The 23,016-nt window shown below is 35.5% G+C and overlaps 2 protein-coding genes across 3 annotated transcripts; one reads left to right on the forward strand and one right to left on the reverse strand.

Annotated features, from left to right (window-relative positions):
• Positions 1–442: 442 nt before the first annotated feature.
• LOC118035597 (TOM1-like protein 6) lies at positions 443–5,538 on the forward strand. The gene is made up of 9 exons (XM_035041198.2): positions 443–770; positions 1,178–1,256; positions 1,503–1,601; positions 2,357–2,470; positions 2,928–3,091; positions 3,196–3,277; positions 3,356–3,441; positions 3,591–3,869; positions 4,217–5,538. The coding sequence occupies exons 1-9, from the start codon at positions 625–627 to the stop codon at positions 5,277–5,279; spliced, it is 2,112 nt and encodes a 703-aa protein (XP_034897089.1). The 5' UTR covers positions 443–624; the 3' UTR covers positions 5,280–5,538.
• Positions 5,539–6,076: 538 nt separating this feature from the next.
• LOC118035596 (regulatory-associated protein of TOR 1) lies at positions 6,077–18,991 on the reverse strand. Of its 2 annotated transcripts, none has more exons than XM_035041196.2 (23): positions 18,217–18,991; positions 16,646–16,748; positions 16,139–16,221; positions 15,897–16,055; positions 15,665–15,781; positions 15,383–15,540; positions 14,904–15,058; positions 14,672–14,816; positions 14,510–14,588; positions 14,224–14,325; positions 13,927–14,010; positions 13,708–13,818; positions 12,778–13,131; positions 12,497–12,686; positions 11,029–11,649; positions 10,573–10,896; positions 10,357–10,480; positions 9,851–9,978; positions 9,607–9,752; positions 9,409–9,510; positions 7,667–7,752; positions 7,079–7,163; positions 6,077–7,000 (listed from the first exon to the last, which is right to left on the reverse strand). In XM_035041196.2, exons 1-23 carry the CDS (start codon positions 18,595–18,597, stop codon positions 6,665–6,667), a joined length of 4,173 nt encoding a protein of 1,390 aa, XP_034897087.1. In that variant the 5' UTR covers positions 18,598–18,991; the 3' UTR covers positions 6,077–6,664. The 2 variants fall into 2 exon arrangements, with proteins under 2 accessions (XP_034897087.1, XP_034897088.1); XM_035041197.2 differs by lacking the exon at positions 18,217–18,991 and adding an exon at positions 17,488–18,203.
• Positions 18,992–23,016: the final 4,025 nt, after the last annotated feature.

Below are 23,016 nucleotides of genomic sequence, written 5' to 3' on the forward strand. Positions count from 1 at the left end.
TCAAAGTTTCACCAAAATCTGAATTATTTTTGTTTAAAAATAATATTTTTTTTATAATTTATTGTCATTTTAATGCATTGATATCAAAAATAATTTTAAAAAAATATATTTTAAAAAACAATCACTTCATCCTTTCAACACCTCTTTAATTAGATTATATATATATATATATATATATATATATATATATATAAAAGAAATGAGAAAGAAAAACGAAATTTCCGGGTAGAGAATGGCTGGAAAAAAGGGGAAAGAGAAGAAAAAAAAGCAAGTCAAAATAAAACAAAATGCAAAGAAAAATCTAGGAGAGGTGAGGTGACCCAAGATAAGTAAGAAAACTAAAAATCCACGAAAATTACAGGAAACTCCCCTTAATTTTCCTTTCTTTTTATTCTTTTCTGCCAAACAAAATATATAATAATATTATTATAAAAAAAGAGAGAAGGAAAGAAAGACAGGGAGATATACATATAAGACTCTCTTTCTTTTTCTTTCTTTCTTTCTTTTTATTATTTATCTTCATCATCATATCATAATCACAGTCGCCTTCAATTTTCTTGTCAAACAAACACCACCCAGAAAACACGAGAAAAGGAAGCGAGAAAGAGAAAAGGAGAGAGATTCATGGCTCGTGCTATGGGGATGGGGATGGGTTTGGGTTCATCTTCTTCGGCAACTGTAGCGGTTGATAAAGCAACAAGCGATCTTTTAATCGGTCCTGATTGGACTATGAATATTGATATTTGTGATTCTGTTAATTCTAATTACTGGTAATTTCTTTTCTTTTTTTCTTAATAGCCCATCTTTTCTTTTTTCAGTTTTGGTGTTGACTTTGATGTTCTTGCTGAGAATTTTACGTTTTCTTTTTCAAATTTTGATAACAGCTAGGTTTTATGTATTGTTTGTACTTGTATACGTATGTATGTACGTATGTATGTGTTGCAGATTATGTTTCTGTAATTCTTTTTGGTGTTGTAGCTGAAATTGAAAGCTTAATTCTTTGTTATTTGTCAGTTACGATCAAAGTAAATTTTTTGTTTTTTTTCTTTTAAAAAACTGAATTTTATGTGAAATAAAGATTAGTTTTTACAGGGAGTTGTTCTTTTTTTTTTAAGTGGGTTTTGTGATATTAGCATGTAGTGTTGGTTGATGATTTTTTTTTTTGTTTTTTTATCAGGCAAGCCAAGGATGTAGTGAAAGCTTTGAAAAAAAGGTTGCAGCACAGGAGCCCTCGAGTCCAACTACTTGCTTTGACGGTACTTTTTTTTTTTCTTGAATTTAGTAATTTTTGTATTTTGTTCTTAATTTTTCATTTCCATTACAGTTTTTTGAATTTGAACACGTAGAGCTTGTGTGTGAGAATTTTTATTATTATTATTTTTGCACCACTACATGCATTTGAATTATGTATTTGGGATTCGTGGAAGTTGTTGTTTATAGAGTTCTTTTTCTTTTTTGGTGTTTTTGGAGTTGATGAATTGAGTGCAAAATTTACTTTGTAGCTTTTGGAGACAATGGTGAAGAACTGTGGTGATTATGTCCATTTTCAAATTGCTGAAAGGAATATATTGGGGGAAATGGTGAAAATTGTAAAGAAGAAGGTAACTCCTTGATTTTCTTGCTAGAATTATTTCTCCATGACTTGCAAGTTTTCTATTCTAATATGTATTCATTTTAAGATCTCTGTAGAAATTCTTTTGTTGGCTTTTTAACCATCAGAGACCAGTTCAAGTGTTAGATATCACACTATAGATGGTTGCCATTCAGAGTCCTCTTGTAGTTGTAATCTTGCAGCCATTCTGTTTCGAGAAGATGTTAATATTGAGCTCCAGAAATGGATAAAATGTTAGCAGAATTATCTAGTAGTGAAATAGAGTTTTGCATATACAGTAAAGAGATGGAATTCTTTGTGTTGCAGTTGATACATTGTTATGCTGTGTGTTCTATGGAGATTCCAATAAGGGTCGTTCTCCTCAAACCTTGTAACTAGGCCAGAAAAAATGGTTCAGGAGGAATGGCAATCTGATTTATGTAAGAGAAAGATAGTAAGCAGTAGTTTTGGCCCATCTTAACTAGGATAACAGATAAAATATAATATGATTGCACTTCTTGGTGCCTTTTCCATAAGAAATCATAGTGGTTTTGATGTTAAATTTCCTAATTACTTTGCCTTAGGCCTCCATTGATATCAAATAAGATTGCATAGTTGATTTTGCATGAGAAAGTCGAAACCTTGATTTTTGTATTTTTTTTTCTCATCTAATCACCCTCTTACATTTTCTTCAAAAAACTAAAAAGGGGCTAGGATGGGGAAGCTTTGATCTTAATTTAACACATATTTTAATGGGATGTGCAGACAGATATGCATGTGAGAGATAAGATTCTGGCATTGATTGATTCTTGGCAAGAGGCATTTGGCGGGCCTGGAGGAAAACACTCTCAATATTATTGGGCGTACGAGGAATTAAGGGTCAGTATTTATTTGATCTACTCTTGCTGGGTTCAGTATGTGTGCCATGCATGAATTGTTTTTTTTTTTTTTTATTTAGTTGACTTCGGAAGTGGGACTATAATCATTGAATGTTAGGCTGATAAGTCCCAGATCTGAACATAATTCCTAGGTTTTGGATCCAGCCAAATATTGCAGTGAACTGTCAATTTTTGAATGCTGGAAAGATGTGCTCTTGATTTGATCAATGTTAAAACTAATGCATGATTCATAATAAGAATGCAATCAAATGATGCTATGGAAGAGTATAATCAAACAAGATACAAGCCAAATCCTATGGAGGAAATATTGTTCGTATGCTCTTTCAGCCATATCATAAGTTTTTTCTTTTGTAGTAGTTAAATAACAAATTATGCCAATATTACATGGAATATATACAGAAGAATTAATTTTTAGTTATGGGGTGTGTGAATGGCAGCGCGCAGGAGTTCAATTTCCCCAGCGTTCATCAAATGCAGCTCCCATATTTACACCACCTGCGACCAATCCAACATTGAGGATTGCCCAACCTGGTTATGGAATGCCTAGCAATTCTTCTAGTAGACTCGATGAAACAATGGCCGCAGAGATTGAAGGCTTAAGGTAAGGATTGATGGCTGGTTTGCACTTTGTATGTCTTTGGTGTATTCTCAAAATTCCCAAATCTCATATTTTGTATTTACTGATATTTTTCTTAATTATCATAGTCTGTCAAGCTTGGATTCCATGCGGGATGTTATGGAGCTCTTGAGTGATATGCTTCAAGCTGTTAACCCTAGAGACCGTGAGGTATGTGCGGTCAGCTTTTGACCTTTTAGGGAAACAAGGGAGTACAATATTTGACATGTGGTCCTGCTTGTTTTTCAGGCTGTAAAAGATGAAGTTATAGTGGATCTTGTCAACCAGTGTCGATCCAACCAGAAAAAGTTGATGCAGATGCTAACGACAACTGGGTCAGTCACTGTTTCAATTTTGCTGAAAACATGTTCTTGATATAAGATAGTTAGCTTTATGCTTGTCTTATTTTCTCCATGCACATGCGTGTTGATCCCATGCAAGTCTGGCACATGAATATCTGAAAAGTGTCTTGGTTGTGATACAGGGATGAGGAACTTCTTGGTAAGGGTCTTGAACTAAATGACAGTATGCAAATCTTGCTTGCAAAACATGATGCTATTGCTTCTGGCTCTCCTATGCCAACTCAAGTTACAAGTTTAAGCCCCAAATCAAGTGAAGGGTGTTCCTCTGACATCAAGCCAACTGAAGCAAGAGATGCCAGCCCAAGATCTATGACTAATTCTGCCATGCCAGTTGCTAATGTGACAAGGAGTGCAGTAGATGAAGAGGATGAAGAGGACGACTTTGCACAGCTTGCACGCAGGTACTCATGCTTATGAAAATAATCTTATATAATTTCTTCATGGGTGATGAGAACTATTATTAGCACATTACATGTATGTGGGGTATTGCAGTTCCATCACTGTGGAACCCATCATAAGGCAATCACTAGGTGGGAAATAAAACATTTACCATTACTGGCAGCCAGCATGATGAGGCACTAGAGCACTGATTGCTGGATAAAAGACCGCTCGGTTTATTTTAAATTGGTAGCTGGCCAACCTTTATGGAGATCTTACACATTACTGATCCATTTCCTTCATGTTCTGCATCATGGGTTTTACCGATGTTTTGATTTATATTTGCTCTTGTTTTGTACCGTGAACGCAGGCATTCCAAAACACAGTCCGGTTCATCTCAAAGTTCAGGTGGAACAAATGGAGCTCTTGTACCATTGGATGTCGGCATGCCCACTGCATCAACCTCTTCCCCAAGCAATTCTCTGGCACTTGCTGATCCATCTCTACCAGTTAAAACCATGAAAGATCAGGATATGATTGACTTTTTGAGCCTTGCCTTGTCAACAACATCAACCTCTCCTCCCACCCCTCCCACCCCACCAGTCTCCAACCAAGCCATGCCTCAGATACCTCCTTCCTCCAGCACACAAGGTTATCCCTATGTTTCTCAAACTTATCCTGTAAACCAAGGGCCTGTTCCATACAGCAGCTATGTCGTTCCATGGGCCCAGCCTCAAACTCAGCAGCACCAATTACAATCCCCATCTCAAACCCAGTTACAGCCTCACTCGTACCAACATTTACACCCTCCATCACAACCGCAGCAACAGTTGCAACCTGAACCCAAACAGCAATCAACGCCTCAGCCTCAGCAGCATTTGCAGCATCAATCTAAACCACAATTGCAACCTCAGTTCCAGCCACAGTTGCGACCTGAACCCCAGCAGCAATCAGTGCCTCAGCCTCAGCAGCGTTTGCAGCATCAGTCCCAACCGCAATTACAACCTCAGTTCCAGCCACAGTTGCAGTCACAACATCCTCAATACTCATCTGTCTACCCACCTCCACCCTGGGCAGCTACACCTGGATATCTCAACAACCAAAATCACACATCTACTACAAATAACACGTTTTCATCCCTCCAATCCAACTCAACTGTGTCTTATACTCCCATGCAAGCAGCTAGACCTATGCAGCAATTTAATTCCCTTCCCACAAGAGCAGGCAATGGATCAATTATTAATGGTGATTCAAGTTCTGCTTCTAGGGTACCTGCACCTCCAGGACAAAAGCAGTCCTTTGTTCCCTCTTACAGGTTGTTTGATGATCTGAATGTTCTGGGAAATTCTGATGGAAGGTTTAAAATGAATGGTAGCACACCGCCAAGCTTATCAGGATCTTCTGGCCAAAGTATGGTGGGTGGAAGGAAGTGAAAAGCTAGTGGTTTAGGCTTTACTCAAACTGAATTTATATTTTTTGTGAATATGTCTAACGCTGGTGAATCTCTCAGTTTGGAGTGTCTAAGAAAGTTCTCTAGATGTATCTAAGAAGGTTCTTTAGATAGAAGCAATTATAGATTTGCGCTCCCATTGATTGGTTGTAAATCCAACTCCTGTGTAGCTTTGTTTGCTTGTCTCAATACTTATCTATGATTTTTCTCGATATATGAAATTGATGTGAGTTTTAGTGGTTTGAGCTCCTATAACATGAATTTTGGAAAGTGAGTCGTCAACGAAGGAGGTGTGGTTTAATTTATTTATGTTTTAAGATTTTAAATTATTTTTTGTTTTAAATTAATATTTATTGTTTATTGTGTTTTGGATATTTTAATATATTGATATTAAAAAATATTCGAAAAGTTAATTTCTAAGTTATTCCTGAAGCCAGCTGGCTTCATCACTTCAGCCTGTATTCCCAATTATTTGTTGAAATCTCCTCCGTTGTGTGCTATATATATAGCGGTCCAAGAAGCTTCGGTGGTGTGATCACAAGGAAACTTCAGGCATAAACATACTAATAGGATGTTGAGAAGTCATGATGTGTTGAGAAGCTCTAATAATCTCTCTGCAATTTATCGCCATCTCCCCAATTTACCACCCTCTGCTTATTTCAAGGTCGAGATGCAAGATAAGGTTACATTATTTGTCTGGCAAATGGCTGGATGTTTCAATGTCAGTGTAATTAAAACAACTGAGAATTGAAAGGGCAGGAGGAAAACGGCGAAGGCAAGGGATTACAAGGGGCAAGCTCGATAAATTAATTACAGGCTATACAATGGTTAACAAAAGACTATCGAAACATAAACCTGATAAAATACAAAGACGTGAACAAGTTAAGCCCCTGCGTTTCAGGGGATGATAACCAGATTAGCAACCTCTGTTTGCAACGCTCTGAATTATGTAAAGACAAGGGAGTGCTGCTTTTACAAATGAACAAAGGGATGGAAGGATCAATGAGCACACCAAAAGGAAAGGAAGATGAACCGAGGAAAGAAGCTATTTACACACATTTTGCCCATATGGCCATACCCATACCCATAGAAAAATTATTTGCCAAAGCCCCCTCCTGCAATATGCAGGACTTCTCGCCATCTGACCCTCGGCACGGGAGGCTAATGAAATATGTTGCACAAGATTCAGGATGCCAAATCAATGTTTCAGCATGGACGTGTTGGCGTGGTAGATCATCACATCAGAAGATAAACTGAAGCCATGTACTAGCGTCAGTGACATTAACAGATCATTCGTGTGCTTCTGCTGCTGCCGCTGCCAAAATGACAGCTTCGTCGACTCGTAAAAGAAAACATGCTTTCATCTTGTTAAGGATGAGTGTTGTCATCGGCATAGATTGAGAACATAGCATCAGTAGCACCAGCAGCAAGGAGTACTTGGTAAGGATGGAAGGTGAGGCAGCTTACAGGACTGATCTTCTGGCCCATGATGGTTAGATGGTATGTAATGGAGTCTAATTGCTCACCATTTAGACTGAATAATTTAATAATTTGTTTTGCTGATCCGCTGGCAATAATAGGGGCATGCCTATGAACAGATAAAGCTGTGAGTGAGCCCCTGTGGGCCTTGATCGTGAGATAGGGATCCATAAGATTTCTCATATCCAGGAACTGCACGTCACCAGCCTGAGATGCACTGACAATCTGAAAGAAAACAAGAAAAAAGAAGTTCATGCATGGTGAGATGAATGCACCACCAGTATCGAAAAGCGCACTAGTTACCTTTCCAGGATCAAGCCCAGGTTGAAAGCCAATCCCCACAACTCTTACTACATTCTCAGTGTGTGGCCGACTAGCACAAACAAGCCTGGCATTAAGAGAGCACAACAGTTCAGCAGAAAGGAACGCAAAGCGCAACATCTTTTGAGTCTCTAATAAAGGTTACTGAATATTCTGATCTAAAATAAGATACATATTTCATCATAACCAACTATGCTAAAGATACTTAAACTTTAATTAAATGGTGTGGCAGCTCGTGACTAGGTTTTTATTTGTAATTTCATCAAGTGATCATGTCATTAAATGTACATTCCGTTATTTGAAAAGAATTTCCCCATCACAAATGCCACATTATTTAGTAATTAAAATTTTGTAAGAAGTTTTAGTACCCCTAGCATTGGGTTATAACAAAATCCCAAACACGTTTCATCCATGTACAACCCCAAAACATCTCACTGGAAAACATCAGAAACCAGCATATATGTATTTAGAATCAGTATCATGGAAAAGGTAGCAGCAGTATACAAGCATATCAATATTGTCAAAAACCTGTAAACATTACTAGAGGGACAATTTACAAGCAGAGCTTACATTTCACGCATCCGGACATCATAGAGTTTGACAGATCCATCCACAAAACCAGCAGCAAATTGACCTCCATGAACTTCAGAAGCAGACTACACAGATAAACGTAAAAGATCTTTCAACATGATAGACAAGTTGCCAATAATAACAGCAGATATTATACAAATTCCTAAGCAGAAATGAAATAAAAGATTATTAAAGACAGACGCTCTAAACAATAGTACACAAAATTATGAGAATCCTTAAATTGGGACAAGAATGTTCTAATACAAACATAATCTTTGCCCATTGGAATACAGAGGAATTCAATTTGAAGGTGCTATTGAAAAATGTAGTCCCGAGAGAACCAATTCACTTTTATGCCAAGCAACTATAAAGGCTACCCTATTCCCAATGAGATTGATACAAATACAAAGAGAAGAAATGAAACCTCCACAAAGCTTCTATCACTCTAGATAAAGGACAACAGTATTGTAGAGCTGGAAAACAAGAGTGAAATGAAAGTATGAAGGACAACTACAGCGATGAAAACTACTGGGAGGGAGGTGAACTGTTTCTCTAGTATGGTTGGCTTACACCAAGAGAATAACACCTGGCCTGTCGTTTTGCTTTCACTGTGGAGGAATTGATCGTCCATATTCAAGATGGCATACCATATTATTACAAATTATATAATTATAATGGATGAAAGCAGAGGCAGGGTTAAATAGAAATTTATGTGGCATTCTAAGAACAATGCTTTTTGGTAAAACTAAAGCAATATACTCTCGCAACCTCAGAAATTCCAGAAATAGAGGAAAGTTCGATCAGATGGAGTATAGGTATTGCGCCTTTCGAATGCCCAAGTAAATGGGAGGAAAGTTGAAAAGAAATATTCTAGGAAACAAGATCCATGGAGCCAACTGCAGCTAGTTAGGATCAAAGGCTGGGTTTCATCCGGTCAGAAACAGTTTTCTACAAACCTTGGCAAGATTTCTTTATATTCTACAGTTTATGATGTCAGGGAAAAATCTCAGGCATGAATAGTTAATAGTTGAAAATCAACAATGGATGATAGCAAGTGATTGTTTTTGCCTTACAACCTGCTTTTCAAATTACTTTTCGTCTTAAAAGGCATCAAATTGATGATTTTTTAGGTGTTTTTAGATGGTTATGATGTGCAATGTCAAAAATTAAAAAAAATCTTAAAAAAAACATAATTTTGATGCATTTTTTAATTAAAAAAAACCCTGAACCACAATACCAAACACACAAGACCCCATTTACTCTCTCCAGCAACCATCATTGTCAGAAATGACACAAGGCATTTGTTAAAGCCCCATGAGACAATCACATACCAGCATAATAGGAACATGCATGATAACTTTTTTTTAGTGTTATTAGACTGCAATGCCAGCTGTAGTGTTTTGTGAGTACCTACCCAATCAAACAACTAAACAGTAAATAATCAGAAAGTGAGGGAAATGAGGAAGTACAAAACGCCATGACAATAACAAAAACTAAGTGACCCATTTTCCATTTGTGAATGAAATATATTCATGCTGTCAGAAGCTCTATCATTCTCCTTTCACACACACCTAAATCATTCCCGCATCCACAGGCACACCATAAACAAAAGAACAAAAGGATCTCTTTCAAAACCACACAACATTTTAAATTTGCAATTCTCGCTAATAACTTTGGTCTGCTATTATTACAGTAGCAAAAGAATGATACTACTTTTCAAAACCCCAGGAAACATAACTCACCATTGCTGAGACGCTGCAATCTGAAGACGAAGGAATGGAATGAATAAGCTGCTCTTTATCCAGGTCCCACAGCATGATGGATGATATCTCACCAGAAGCATACTAGTGATGCAACATTAAAATGATGAAACTATTATGAACATCAAGTTATGAGTGTGAAAACATTACCTAAAGATAATCTTAAGAGAGAGTATATACCAGATATCCTGATTGTTGTTGCCAGTCCACAACAGCATTCAAACTCCGCACACCGGGTTTATGACCTTGGATTGAAGAAAATGCAGTGACAAGCTTTTGCTTACCATACACAGTGTAGTCTTTCCAAATTCGTATATTTCCATCACCTACAGCAAAAACAAGCACAGCAAAATGATTCCAGGCACTCGAATATCAGACCATTGTAGCCACCATGAAATGAATTTCTGATCGTAAAAATCATTACATGAGGCAACAAGAAGCAAACTGTCATCAAGCTCGTTTACAAGACAGAGCTTAGAAATTCCCTTGTCTGGAAAATCATGATTATCAAACCCATTGAGAAGAAGGTTACCTTCCTCATAATTCCATACCCTACAAAGAAACAAGCATCACACATCTCAAAGACCAATACCAGAGATAAGATGAAAAAGACCTGCCTATCACAATTCACCATGGAAAAACAAACAAAAAAACCCATACTCCACCTTTTAGTGATTACCCAAAGTCTTCCTGTTGTACCCCAACAGAATTTAGGTAGAACACATGCTGAATTTTTCTTACTAGATGGAAAAGGTAACAGAGTAAACAGGACTAAAGATGAATCTGAGTAATGCATGCAAGTTTTCCAACTATTTAAATCATGGCATCAAACTATGCGGTAAATATATAACCAAACTTGGCATGTCATACTGATATACCCATGTTAAAATAACATTATATAAAAGAATTATTGACAAGAGACTGGCTTGCCTAATCCGTTCATTCTCATCAGCAGCAACCACAATTGGAGAGAAAGGCTGCAGCAAGGCTGTCTTCGTACCAGTTTCAAACTTCGTATCCAAATTAGCAATTCTATTTTTAAGGTTGCTAACAGCTGACCAGGAAAATGAAAATTTCATCAGCTCAAGCAAGTATTAAAACAAAAATAAATAAATAATAGATGAGAAAACAAATAGAAAGGCCCACAGGAGTGCTGGCATGTTGCAATCTGCTCCAGTGCAAATTTTTCCCTCTCTTCTCTTCTAACTAATATTTCTTCAGTATCATCTGGCACGGTGAGAAGTGGCTTTGAGAAGTGACCACAACTCCATTTGTAGATGGTTGACTGAGGAAGTAAACTGCGTTCTGTGCCTCCAGAAGATGAAACAGAACCCAAGAGAGGATCTGCTAATCCTGAATCTGGAAAATTCATAAGGTGTGGCCTGAAATCCAAAGAACACACTCTACGCATTCCTGTTAAGTAACTTGGTTGAGGAGGACTGACAGGAGGAGTTCTGAATGGTAGATGACCTGTTGAAAAATTCCGAAAGTAAAGATTATAGAAGATCAAAAGCTGAAGGTGCAAATGAATAAGATGACAAAATCAATTGCTTATAGTGATACAGCACAGTAACAGTAAAAAGATTTAAAGAAAAGAGTTACCTGCATTCATGTCAAACCAAGATGATGAACGAGTCATCCCAGCAACACTTGGGTATGGAGATGAAGTTTTTGGATCACCAGGTCGTCCACTACTACCAGCAGAATTTACAGATTTTGTCACCACTTGCTCAATTCCAATAATAGACAGTACACGTCGACCAAGGCTTGCTATGCGAGGAGAAGGATCCTTGGCCAAAGTGCACATAGCTAGTACACACTGGGAATATAATGCATTATCTAGTGGCTTTGGCCTTGAATGGTTTACTGCCCCATTGCTGACAATGTCATTCAATATACCAGAATTGGAATGCTGAGATGAATCATCAGATAAAGGTGATCCATGCATGATTCCAGCTGTAGTAAGAGGACTACTAGTGGATGCCCTTCCATCTCGAACCACAGATGGGTTGTCACTACCAACTCTTGTCAAAGGGCCAATTTGAGATGAAACAATACTTGCATGTGGCACATACTGATTTGGGTTGATGTATCCGCTACCTGTAGCTTTTATATGGACCAAAGAAGGTAATGAATTGAGCAGAGAATTAGACTGAGGTTTCCAATATGAGGCGGCAATTGACTTGAGGTGCTGTTTGTGGCCAAATGCAAAGCGTGCCAGAGCTGAACAAAGACAACTGAATTCACTCAAGATTCAATATTGTAATCCCAAGAAGTCACTAAACAAAGATGAAACAGAACCAAAAAAAATAGAAACTGAATTCACTCAAGATTCACTATTGTAATCCCAAGAGGTCACTCAACAAACATGAAACAGAACACAAAAAAGAATCGACTGCCCCATACATCGATACCCCTACACATGCCACAGTGCAGGTAAAGAGATAAAGTGGACATGACAAGGCAAAAAGGTGCCACTCAACATTGCTTTTCGAGAGAAAAGCCATGATAGGTTTTACTGTAAAGTAGCAAGTGCAAAAATGTCACTGTGTTTTCAAGGACAGAAACATACAACATTGACATGACAAAGATTGCTTTCAACTTGATTAATTTTTTCAAATGAACTTGGCTACATAATAGATTGAAACAATACAGGAGGCACTGAAACATTAACAGTTCATGAATATATAAGCATCAAGTAGATCTGTGAGCAAAGCAAGAGGATGCCCGCCCAGGATCGTCCAGGCTTGTAAGTACACTCACTGGCTTTGGATAATGTAATATATATATATAAGCCCTCAAGATTTTACTTCTGCCGACAAGAGAAAAACATTTTCCCATGAAACAGATAAAAACCAAGATTAGGAGGCAGAAAAAGGAAAAGAGTAGGTTGCCTTTTCAGGTATTCATTTGGCAACTGAAATGTTAACCATGTCACCAGCAATAGTTGATATTGTTAACCTGCTCCCTACTGAATCATGCATGATAATTGCAATTGAAAGCATATTCATAAAAAGAAAGAAAAATGATCCATCAAGTATAGAAACACGAACTGATAGTTATCACATACCTACAGCAACCTCTGCCCTAACCAGTGGACTTCCATCTGACACAAGGCTTAATAGACTTCTAATAATACTAACTTCAGCTCTAACTTTTTCATCATCATCACACTCATCATCTCCATGAACACCATCTCTGCAGACATCACCGCCAACATCAAGCAAGGTGGCCAGTGCAAATGCAGCAGAAGCCCTAACCTGAAATGAATGGCTTCTGTATTAAGAGGCTTAATAAATAAGCAAAATCACTAAGAACTGCGAAGGAAAACAAACTAATTAAGAGGTAAACCTCTGGTTGGGGCACCAACAGTAGAGGAGCATATATGGCAGGGGCATCAGCCTGCAAACCTAGCATCTGAGCCTCTGTGAAATCTTCCCACAGCTTTCCCAGGCAGAGGCAAAGCCACTGAAGAAACAAAGGTTCAGTTTGTGCATCAATTGGCACTGATCCTCGTAAGTGCCTCAAGCACACATGAATTAAATCAGCTTCAATACAGGCTTCCTGGCCCCGTCTGTGCCCATCAACAATAACAGCCAAAACAAATGCAGCCATTGCCCGCTGTTCTGGATATGCTTCCAAGCTATCAAGAAACCTAATAAAATATGTATGTCCCCCATCCTTAACAAGGTCAACCTGGCATGACTGAGAACGACAAAATGGAACTTCATAAGTACTTTTGTAGAAATGATTAGAGTAGAAGGTAAGTAATTCTGACAGGGGTAACATTTACAAGGTAAAGTTTTTGAAAAAAGAATAATAGCCACAAGAAGATTTCAAGACAAGGCTCATGAAATATAATTTCTTATAGTGGTAAAATTGCCAGCCTAAGCAATTCTTTGAGCAATAATATCACTTTTGTACTCTTTATGGGTTGGGAAAACATCATTTTAGCAATGCAAGATGTATTTAGGGACATCAATATTATTACATCTTGTATCAATTGACAATATCGTTTTAGCAATAATGCCCCAAAGGCAAAAACCCTATGTATTTTAAAGTTTCTCGGTAGCTAGTATACCTTTGATAATTATGTGCATCACTGGAAATGATCATTTGCTGCCTTTCAACTTATGCTAACCAGTTTTACAATATATATAATGCAAGTAAAGATTATTATACTCCAATAACTCCACAAGAGACCAAGAACATTCAAAATGTTGTCTCATATGCCACCATACATGCAATGAATTTGTCAAAAAGCTGAAGTTAAAAATTTACCTTATCAAGTGCTAGAATTTTTGTCCATATGAATACAAGAATTTGCCTTAGTTCTGGTGTTGTTGTTTGCAACAGCTTCAAAACATATGGAAATATTCCAACAGATAATGCCTAGAAAAACCAAACCCATTCAATAACTTTGTAATAATAAAATTCCAACTAATGCGCCCTTGTTCAAAAAAGAAAATCACTAGCACCAAAGAATTCAACAGCAAGTACCAGATCTACTGCCCAAAGTCCCATATCAAGGAATCTCCCCAGAAGGACCAGTGCCCGGAACCGATGGCTTTGACTAAGCAGAACCTGTAGATAAATAAGTAAGAGATGTCATCATATAAAATGTTAATGATTAAAAAACAGAATAAAAGAATAGACTTTAGCTAAGACAGGAAAAAATGTGGATAAAATCAAACCTAATATAAAAGCATTTTACAAGTTTATTTTTCATAATTACAAAACTTAAGGGAAAGCTACTTATGATTTTCTTGAAACTAACATGGGCTAAGTGTCACACACCTGAAGAACAATAGGTAACTGCTCAGGTGGCTTCTTATGTTCAGAGCCATGGTCCAACCACACCTCAAAAGCTGTCAGTTGTTCAGTAAAAAAAGGACTCGGCTGAAAAAAAGAACATGTTGCTTAGACATAATAAATTTTTATGCCTTGGATGGACAACAGGTAATAACATTAAAAAGTAAAATAAAAAAGATAGTAGTCTTCCGAAAGCATATGATAATTATTCCGAAAGCAATTTCATTACATTTCAGTGTAACATGGTACCAAGAAAACCAATGAAACACACCTGGAATTCTGAATTAGGGTCCTCGACCATAGATGGAAGCTGCGAGAGGCAAATTTCAGCAGCCATATCCCATGCATCCCTGCATTGAACCTTAGTGAAATAGTGATAAATGGATACACAAACACACTGCAGAATTAACAAAATGAGCATCTCCTCCAGTACCACATATGATGCTGATGGGTTGGTGGCAACATTGGGTGAGAAATTGGAGAACAATTTGCCGAACGCATAATTCTTTCAGCAAGTAAGAAATTTCTGAACAGACTGGCAACTAACAAATCTTGTCTGAACAACTTCTGAAAAAGATCTACAGGGTAAATTTAAGCATCAGCTATGTGTACCAAAGTGCACAGATGACAAATCAAAAATGCATTATTTATTAAGAAGCAGCTACCACGGGGAAGAACATTCCAAGCAATAGTGTCTGTCACTGCAGTAAAGATCCAGTTCAATTCTCCCAGAAGTGTTTTACGATCGTTTTGCCGGCCAGGAATTTTATCAATTAATGAGTAGTCAAGGGAGTCGCAAAGAAGTGAACGTCTGTAAAACCTGCAGTGCAGGGATCAAAATAACTAAATGATTAACAAGCATATAAAACAAAAAACATCAACGACCACAAATTCAGGTATGAACCACATGAAAACTGCAAATATCAAGACAACTTGACAACTTGATATAGTGCACTTAGCTATTCCTTAAAAAGCCAACAAACAACAAAATAATACAGGGCAATCACAGGCAATAACAAAATGTAATTATGCACAGAGCAACATGGAAATCCTTTTCCAAAAGCCAGGAAGCTGCTATATGAAAGGAAAAGAAATGATGAATTATAACAATCAGAACTAAACCAAACAAAGGCACCAGCCTGACCATTTCAATGCCATCTTGATAGGAGTGGTGAGGCATGAAGTGAACACATCAGCTGGAAATTCATCACTTTGTGGCAAAGTCTCATGTGCTTCACAGGCTGCGAGCAGAATGCAATTGCTCACAGACCCAGCAGAGCCAGAAGCACTCCAGTCATGAAGCTATTTATAGAAAAGAAACAGCAATAATAGTAATCAGACCACTAAAATTGTGGGATCAAATTTTATGAACAGCAGCGAATGGATACACAGTAAGAAATTTTATAGGAGCACAATTGCCGAATACCTCTAGAAATGCATTGACTATCATCCCAGCAGCAGAGCAGTCAAAAACATAGATTGATGGTGTTCTTAGCCAGGAATCAAGATCACTGATTGGCAAGGGAATATATTGTGTATAGCTCTGAACCAGTCCAAGGGCAGGATAGTTTTAGCATGTTACATATAAAACTGTTTAGAAAGAGGATTGAAGCAGTGAAATGCAGAAACTCGTCAGCTAAAGGAGTAAAAAGAAATACCTTATTGAAAAGCCAGATTTCACCATTAGCAGTTGGCTTTGGAACACCGTGCCCATTGTAATGAAACAGAACTCTCTCGGACTTGGCATGTTTTCGGCATGTATTACAAAGTTTCTTCACTTCATCAACTGTGGGATCAAGTTGAACCTTGTAGCGAGCCTGGTCATAGAGAAACAACGTAAATACAAATGAAACTATAGAGATAATTCAAAGTATAAGGTACTTGTCAAGAATTTCCTCACCTTAGGTTGCCACCTTTCATACTGAATGCTCAAGCTTTTTCCAATTGTTTCAAGAGCTTTTTGAGGTGCCATTGAAAATGGATCTGTCAAAAAAGAAGGAGATTGTAAACTAAAAAAGGAGGATTTAAATTCATATATATAAAAATAAATAAAAAATTGTTCTTAGCAATCTTAATAATGCTTCACTTGATTGCCAAAATGATAAGATGAAAGGTAAGTAAATTGGATTTAAAGTACGTGTTGCAAAATTCAGAAAGCTCCCAGGTTCTAGAACTTTGCTTCCTTTCATACAATCAAAACATTACAATCATATGAGTCCAATGGTAACATAAATAATCAAACAATAGTGACAGAGTTGAGCACCACCCAACAGTTTCCTAAAACAAGTTTAAAAACCACATGATTCAAACATCAAACAAAAGCTAAAGTAAAAGCAGCACAGAATATGAGTAGAGAGAAGGCAAAAATTTAAAACTAATAAGAGAGAATCAGCAGCTAAAATTGCACCTATCCAGCATTCCATTCTGGCACAAGGGGATATCTTTATTACATCCGGAGGATCAACGCTGATGTTTAAACATAAAACTAGAGCTACATATCCAGTCTTCATCTGCACAAAAAGTTGAGAGCTAAATCAAAAGACAAACACATGTAAGCATATAACTCCTAAGCATATAGAACAAAAATTTATCACAGTAGCACAACATCGAGATGATAAAAAAAAATGACTAAGTAGAAAAGATGTGATTAATTATAAATTACCATCCACGCCCTTCTCAATAAAAGAAAAATATTCAATACAAAGAATAGAACTTTTTTGAACAGCATAATCTGAGGCAACAACATCCCACAATGTGTAACAACTAAATGCATAAAAAAAATTCCCTACTTACTAACCCATTCAATATTTTCTTACAAGAAGCTATTTTCAGAGGACATGATTTATTGTTTTTGCAAAATCATTTTCTTCTAATCCTTCCACGCGATAGAAACAGTACCCTATTCTTAATAAGCACACATGTCATTCACAAGATTTCATGGCATTTTCCAAAATTTATGGCAATCCCAAAGAAAAAAGGTGGCCAGCCCTGTGAAAATATTAAAGCATTTGCCAAAATTAGGACCGTCATTGTACCCTATCATTCAATCTTAGCACAATGTTAAGCTTGGACTGTTGCCTTCTAGAAAATTTTCATTTTTTTTCCCAAGACAATAAACAGTGCCACAAAAGAAATCAATTAGTACTTTTTTAGCTCAAAAGCACCAATGCCAAGCATGTTAATTTACCAGCAGACATTCGGTTATGCATGGCATGCACAACAGATGGTTGCATGGGAAATATGACAAACCTCATTGCAGCATTGAAATCTCATTAGCCATTTGAAAGTTAAATGAAGACTTTTTCATCCAAAGTACAATGTAATGGAGACCTAAATCATGAAGACAGCGACCCTTAAATTTCCTCAGCTGACTTTGTTTCAAAATCTCACAAAGCTCCATACTCGTCAGAGGTCGCATGATCTTTATTTCCGCTACTTTCGTCCACTTCAACATTTCTACACCCAAATTCCCCTTACTTGATTGTTAAGCTAATACAAAGTCACGCATTTGATGGCATAAACTTTTTACCAATACAGAAAAATCCTAATCAGTACTTCTCTGTAAACTACACTTCATTTCTAGGGATGCCATGTTAAAATTCCCACGTCCTGAAGACAATCCTCTATGAAACAAGAACCAAAATCATCGAGTGCCACATTTTATATTTACATTGAATCAAAACCCCTTCAAAACCCCAAAAGGAACACATTTTCCGGTGATCACACAACAATCATTTACAAGCCTGCACAGCCCAAACAAAAATCCCATCTCCCCTCAACAGTTCCATTCTGTATTCACACAACTATTTTCTCAAAAAGGCCTTTTCAATTAATAACTACACAAACAAACCTAAACGACCAAATTCGCTTCAAAATCATAAATCCACCCAAAAAACGACCTAACCAAAAAAACCCTAAAAAACCTACAACTCATCCACATTCAATCAAACACTAAATTTCAACAACACAGCATCTTACTCTGTCCTTTGGCCGCCATTTTGAAACAGGTCCACTATCAGACGGACCAGTAGGCACTGAAGCTTCAAATGCCTCATGTCTAAGCTCACTCAAAACAGCAGTCTGAGGCAAATACGCCATACTAGTCGTCGTCGCGGCTGTACTTCCTGTCGTCGCATTGCCTCCGCCGTAATTACTAGTGCTAGCAGTATCAGAATCTCTATCTCTATTATTATTATTGCTGCTGCTGCTATTATGATTAGTATCACTGTTATTATCTCTTCTTGCTGAATTAAGAGCGTTGTCTCCGTGACTTGACGGAAAATCATCGTAATGGCTCGAAACCAAAGCAACTGATGATTGTGAGGAGAATCTTGACGCCGTTAACTCTCCCAATGCCATCCAAATCCCTAAAAAACAAGACTAGCATGTACAGATTTTTTTAGGAAATGGAGATTTGTTTTCGAAACCCTAGCTTTCGGAAGTGATGAAACGATATCGTTTTTGGAATCAGAAGAGATAGTGGGAGTTTTTGCGGCGGTGGTGTTTATTTACAGAGGGAGGGGAGGGGGTCAATCAACGAAACCGCTGAACCAGCGGCGCATGGAGATGCGTAGGAGAGAAGAGAGAGAATCCAGCTCGGTGGGGTGGTGGTGGAGGATGGTTGTGGTTGTCACTGCGGTGGTTGCGGTGGTGGAGGATGGGGGGGGCGCGCATAGAACAGTGTGGAGGCGCAACGAGAGAGGAGAGGGGGGGAGAAATGAAGTGAAAAACGGAGAAAAGAGGGTGCAGAGAGAAATAGGATTTTTGTTTGGCAAGTGAGGTTGTGTATAGGTGTATTTTAAATTGTTAATTTTATTTTAATTATTTATGTTTTTTAATATAAGGTAACTAATTTAGTTATTTTGTTTGAATTATGACCGATATAAAATAAGTACGGATTTTAAAATTGTTTTATAGTTCTATTGCTGATGTGGTTTCTTATTTTCAGTTTGTGGATGAATTTTACCTTCCTTTTCATGTATGTATATATATATATATATACACACACACACACACATAAGACTTAGATAGAATTGATTTTATATATATCTTGTGTTTAGTTATTATTTTAAAATATATATATATATATATAAAAGATACATGGATTTTTTATTGAAAATATAAAAATAAAAACATGGATATTAAATAATTTTATCTTTGAAATTTTATATACTTTTAAAACAAATTTGTTTTTGCATTTGAAAAACATTTTTGAACAAATTTAAAAAAAAATTATTTAATTCAAATTAATTTTTTCTATGTTTTTTTAATATTTTGATATACTGATATCAAAAATAATTTTTAAAAAATAAAAAATATATATCATTTTAATACATTTACAAGTAAAAAACACTTTAAAAAACAATCATAACTATATTATTAAACAAGCAAGCTAGGAGATAGTGATTCCTGCCCTATTATTTTTGTTGTCCTTATTTTTTATGTTAAAACAGTATAAAAAGATTGATTTTTTGTTTATTTTTTTAAAGAATTTTAGGATCAATTATGCTGATATATTTCTTATTAAATTCAAGTTAAATGCCAGAGAGATCTATGATGTATGAGATAGTGGGTTTGGTGAAGGTATATTTGGCCTCGTCCGAATTGCAAGCACGAGTTGCTAATTGAAAAACATTACTGCAAGTTGTTTGGAATTAATTTTAGGAAAAGAATTTAATCTCTACACATGAAAATATTGAATGGTGTCTTGAGAGTGGGAGAGGGATTAGGAGGGAAATTAGGTTTAGGGATTAGGCAGCTAGCAAATCAAGATGGAAAGCATTGATTCCGAATTTCATTTTTGCCAATATTCTATTAATTTGGGGTAAAGATTAATATTAAAGTTTATTTAAGGAAAATAACTAACTTGGTAATTGAAAAGGAAATAGTACCATGAAAGAGAAGCCAATGACCAATCAGTGCTGCTGCCATGGCAGTAGCCAGCCAGCTAAGCTATTGTACATGCGTGTACATTAAGGTGTCCTTGAAGATAGATACCCACGTTTCAAGTAGCAGGAATGATATGATGTACCCTGTGGGGCATTTGTTTCACCGTTGCTAGAAGCAATACTGTCAATGGATGTTACTAAATGTCGTGGTTATTTTTTAATTTATTAAAATAATATATTTTTTAATTTTTTTTAAATTTATTTTTAAAATTAATACATCAAAACAATCTAAAAATATTAAAAATTAAAATTTCAACAAAAATATATATACTTAACCTTAATTTAAATGGGCATTTAATGATAAAAGACCTTGGTTATGAGTTAGAAAAATTGATTTGGGTTGATTGAATTAATATTATTTTATTTTTTAAAATAAAATGTTTTTATATTTAAAAAAAAAAAGTTATATTGAATTTTGATCTAATTTGTTAAATTTAGCTGAATAACTTATAAATGTGGTTATTTAGTTAATAATTTTTTATCTAACATGTTTATCTATAATCTAATTAACTTGATTAAAACTTAAGTGAGGTTCGATTTTATTTTTTTAATTCAAAATGATAATCAAGTCTACAGCCAGACCTGTTTATGTAACTATTAGTGATCTATCCTTTTCTTTGGTCAATACATATTTGTGTGAACTGTGTGTTATAAGAAATAATTCAACAATCAAACTTAAATGTGAAGATATTTTGAGAAAAATATTCCATAAAATTTGAACAAGTCCCACTTCACGGTATGTAACCCATCTTCAGGAAAATTAAAGCAATTCAAGGAAAGATGATGAATAATTTGAGACATGAAGTTTTTGTTTGGGAATGTGGTTATAGTTGTTTTTTAAAATGTTTTTCATGAAATACATCAAAATAATATTTTTTATTTTTTAAAAATTATTTTTGAGATCAGCGTCTCAAAACAATCCAAAACATATAAAAAAATTAATTTTTTAAAAAAAATACAGATACAATTACATTTTCAAACGCTCAAAAAGTGCCTTTGACTTTGATATTTTTTTTAAAGATCAATCATGTTTAAGTTTTTTTGTATTTTTAGATCAAATATTTATTAATATTAAAAATAAATTTTAAAAATTAAATAAATATTATTTTAATATTTTTTAAAATAAATATATATTTTAAAAAATAATTTAAACCACAATTTCAAAAATATTCTTTACATGTTATAAAATCATTATCAAAATCTCTAGGATATCGGTGTTCTTCCTGATTGATGTGATTCGTGCTGACTGCTGAGTACAAGGAGCTATCCCATTTCTGCACGTGGTGCTGTTTTAGGTGCTAAAACTGAAACACACAAAAAGGGAGAGGCGGACATGGAAAGGAGAAGCATGTGCAAAACTAGGCTCTACATTTGCCAAAAAACCAATAAATTCAAGTAAATTTCCCGAATTTACTTCCTAAAAAACCTCATGCGTTTGAATGAGATTTTCATGGTTCATGCATCGAATAAAAACAGATTTCGTTAGCCAATTTTATAAATTTAACCATCGAGATTATTTAGAAAATGAATTTGAGAAAAACAATTCGGTAGTTCAACTATTTTTTAGGAGGAAAAAAAAACACCAAAACTATAATGATAAAGTTTTTTTTTACTCCATAAAATGATTTTTTCTATTATATAGCTTCATCTAATCACTCGAAATTTAGATCGAGTAAAGTTTTTTTCTGAAACCGAGAAGAATTTTGATCCTGTCAAATCTAAGTAACCTAACAAGTTAATCTATAACTCAGTCGACTCAACACCAAAGGTTTTTTTTTATAATTTTTATCCAAATTTAAAAAAAAAAATAGATATTGTGTCAACTTGATAAACTTGTAACTTGAGTGTTAGATTTCATAACCATGTATTTAACTAGTATATTGTGCGTTTGCTAACATGGGCCATGATATTCTTACAAAAGTATTTCTCAATTGAAAAGGAATTTAAAAAAAATACATTTTTCATATATTTTTTATTTATTCTATCATCACTACATCAAAAACCATATAGAAAATATTAATTTAATGTTTTTTCCATGTGAAAAAACAATTTAAAAACATATCTAACCATAAAAATAAACAATTAGAAATCTCAAGAAAGAGTAAAGTTTTTCTACTCCGATATGCTTTCAACAAAGTCATGATGCTTCGTCCGACCAAAATAGACACGCTCGCAACTTCGTCTCTAATGTCAACTTCTTGTTTACTCAAGCAACGCTCTCAATCACTCCTGGTAAACGTTAAGCGTCTTCCTTGCCATATCACGAATCCTATGATCATTACATTAAAGAAGCAGATTTTCTATGTTACAATGGATATATAAGGCGTTGAAAAGTGTTGAAATTAACCTTAAATATCACGGACGTGAGAGTATAATTTTGCTGCTGAACCACCTCTCATGGTTTCTGATGTCATCCTCCACCGTCATCTCTGCAATTGAAAATCTTTTTCCATCTCCCCCGTCTAATTTATTTTTCTTGAAATTAAACCTCGGTGTTAGAATTCTTTTATATGATCCTGAGATTGAGTTATATATATATATATATATATATATATATATATATATATATATATATATATAAAGGGTACCCCGTCTCTATATTTCACCTGATATTAAATTTATATATTATCATCATATACTAGCTGTTTTTATTTGAAAGGTGTGAGATGTTATAAAGCAGTATGATAATATTATAAATGCATTGAGTACAAAACTTTTTTAGCTAGCAATCACTTAATCATCTATTTTTACATTTAAAATAAATATTTTTTATATGACAACGATCTTTTTTTACTAAAAGTATTGACAAAACCTATTTCATGTGGTAAAA

Source organism: Populus alba, chromosome 16 (assembly GCF_005239225.2).
Source record: "Populus alba chromosome 16, ASM523922v2, whole genome shotgun sequence".
In the NCBI taxonomy this organism is placed as follows: domain Eukaryota; kingdom Viridiplantae; phylum Streptophyta; class Magnoliopsida; order Malpighiales; family Salicaceae; genus Populus; species Populus alba.

Excerpts from the sequence above, each read along its gene's own strand:
- LOC118035596 (XM_035041196.2), bottom strand. The coding sequence starts at position 18,597 with ATGGCATTGGGAGAGTTAACGGCGTCAAGATTCTCCTCACAATCATCA. Across the intron at positions 16,222-16,645 it reads CAGAATGGAATGCTGGATAG|ATCCATTTTCAATGGCACCT; the intron begins GTGCAATTTTAG and ends CTTTTTTGACAG. Across the intron at positions 14,011-14,223 it reads AGTTACCTATTGTTCTTCAG|GTTCTGCTTAGTCAAAGCCA; the intron begins GTGTGTGACACT and ends ATTTATCTACAG.
- LOC118035597 (XM_035041198.2), top strand. The coding sequence starts at position 625 with ATGGCTCGTGCTATGGGGATGGGGATGGGTTTGGGTTCATCTTCTTCG. Across the intron at positions 3,278-3,355 it reads TTAACCCTAGAGACCGTGAG|GCTGTAAAAGATGAAGTTAT; the intron begins GTATGTGCGGTC and ends CTTGTTTTTCAG. Across the intron at positions 3,870-4,216 it reads TTTGCACAGCTTGCACGCAG|GCATTCCAAAACACAGTCCG; the intron begins GTACTCATGCTT and ends CCGTGAACGCAG.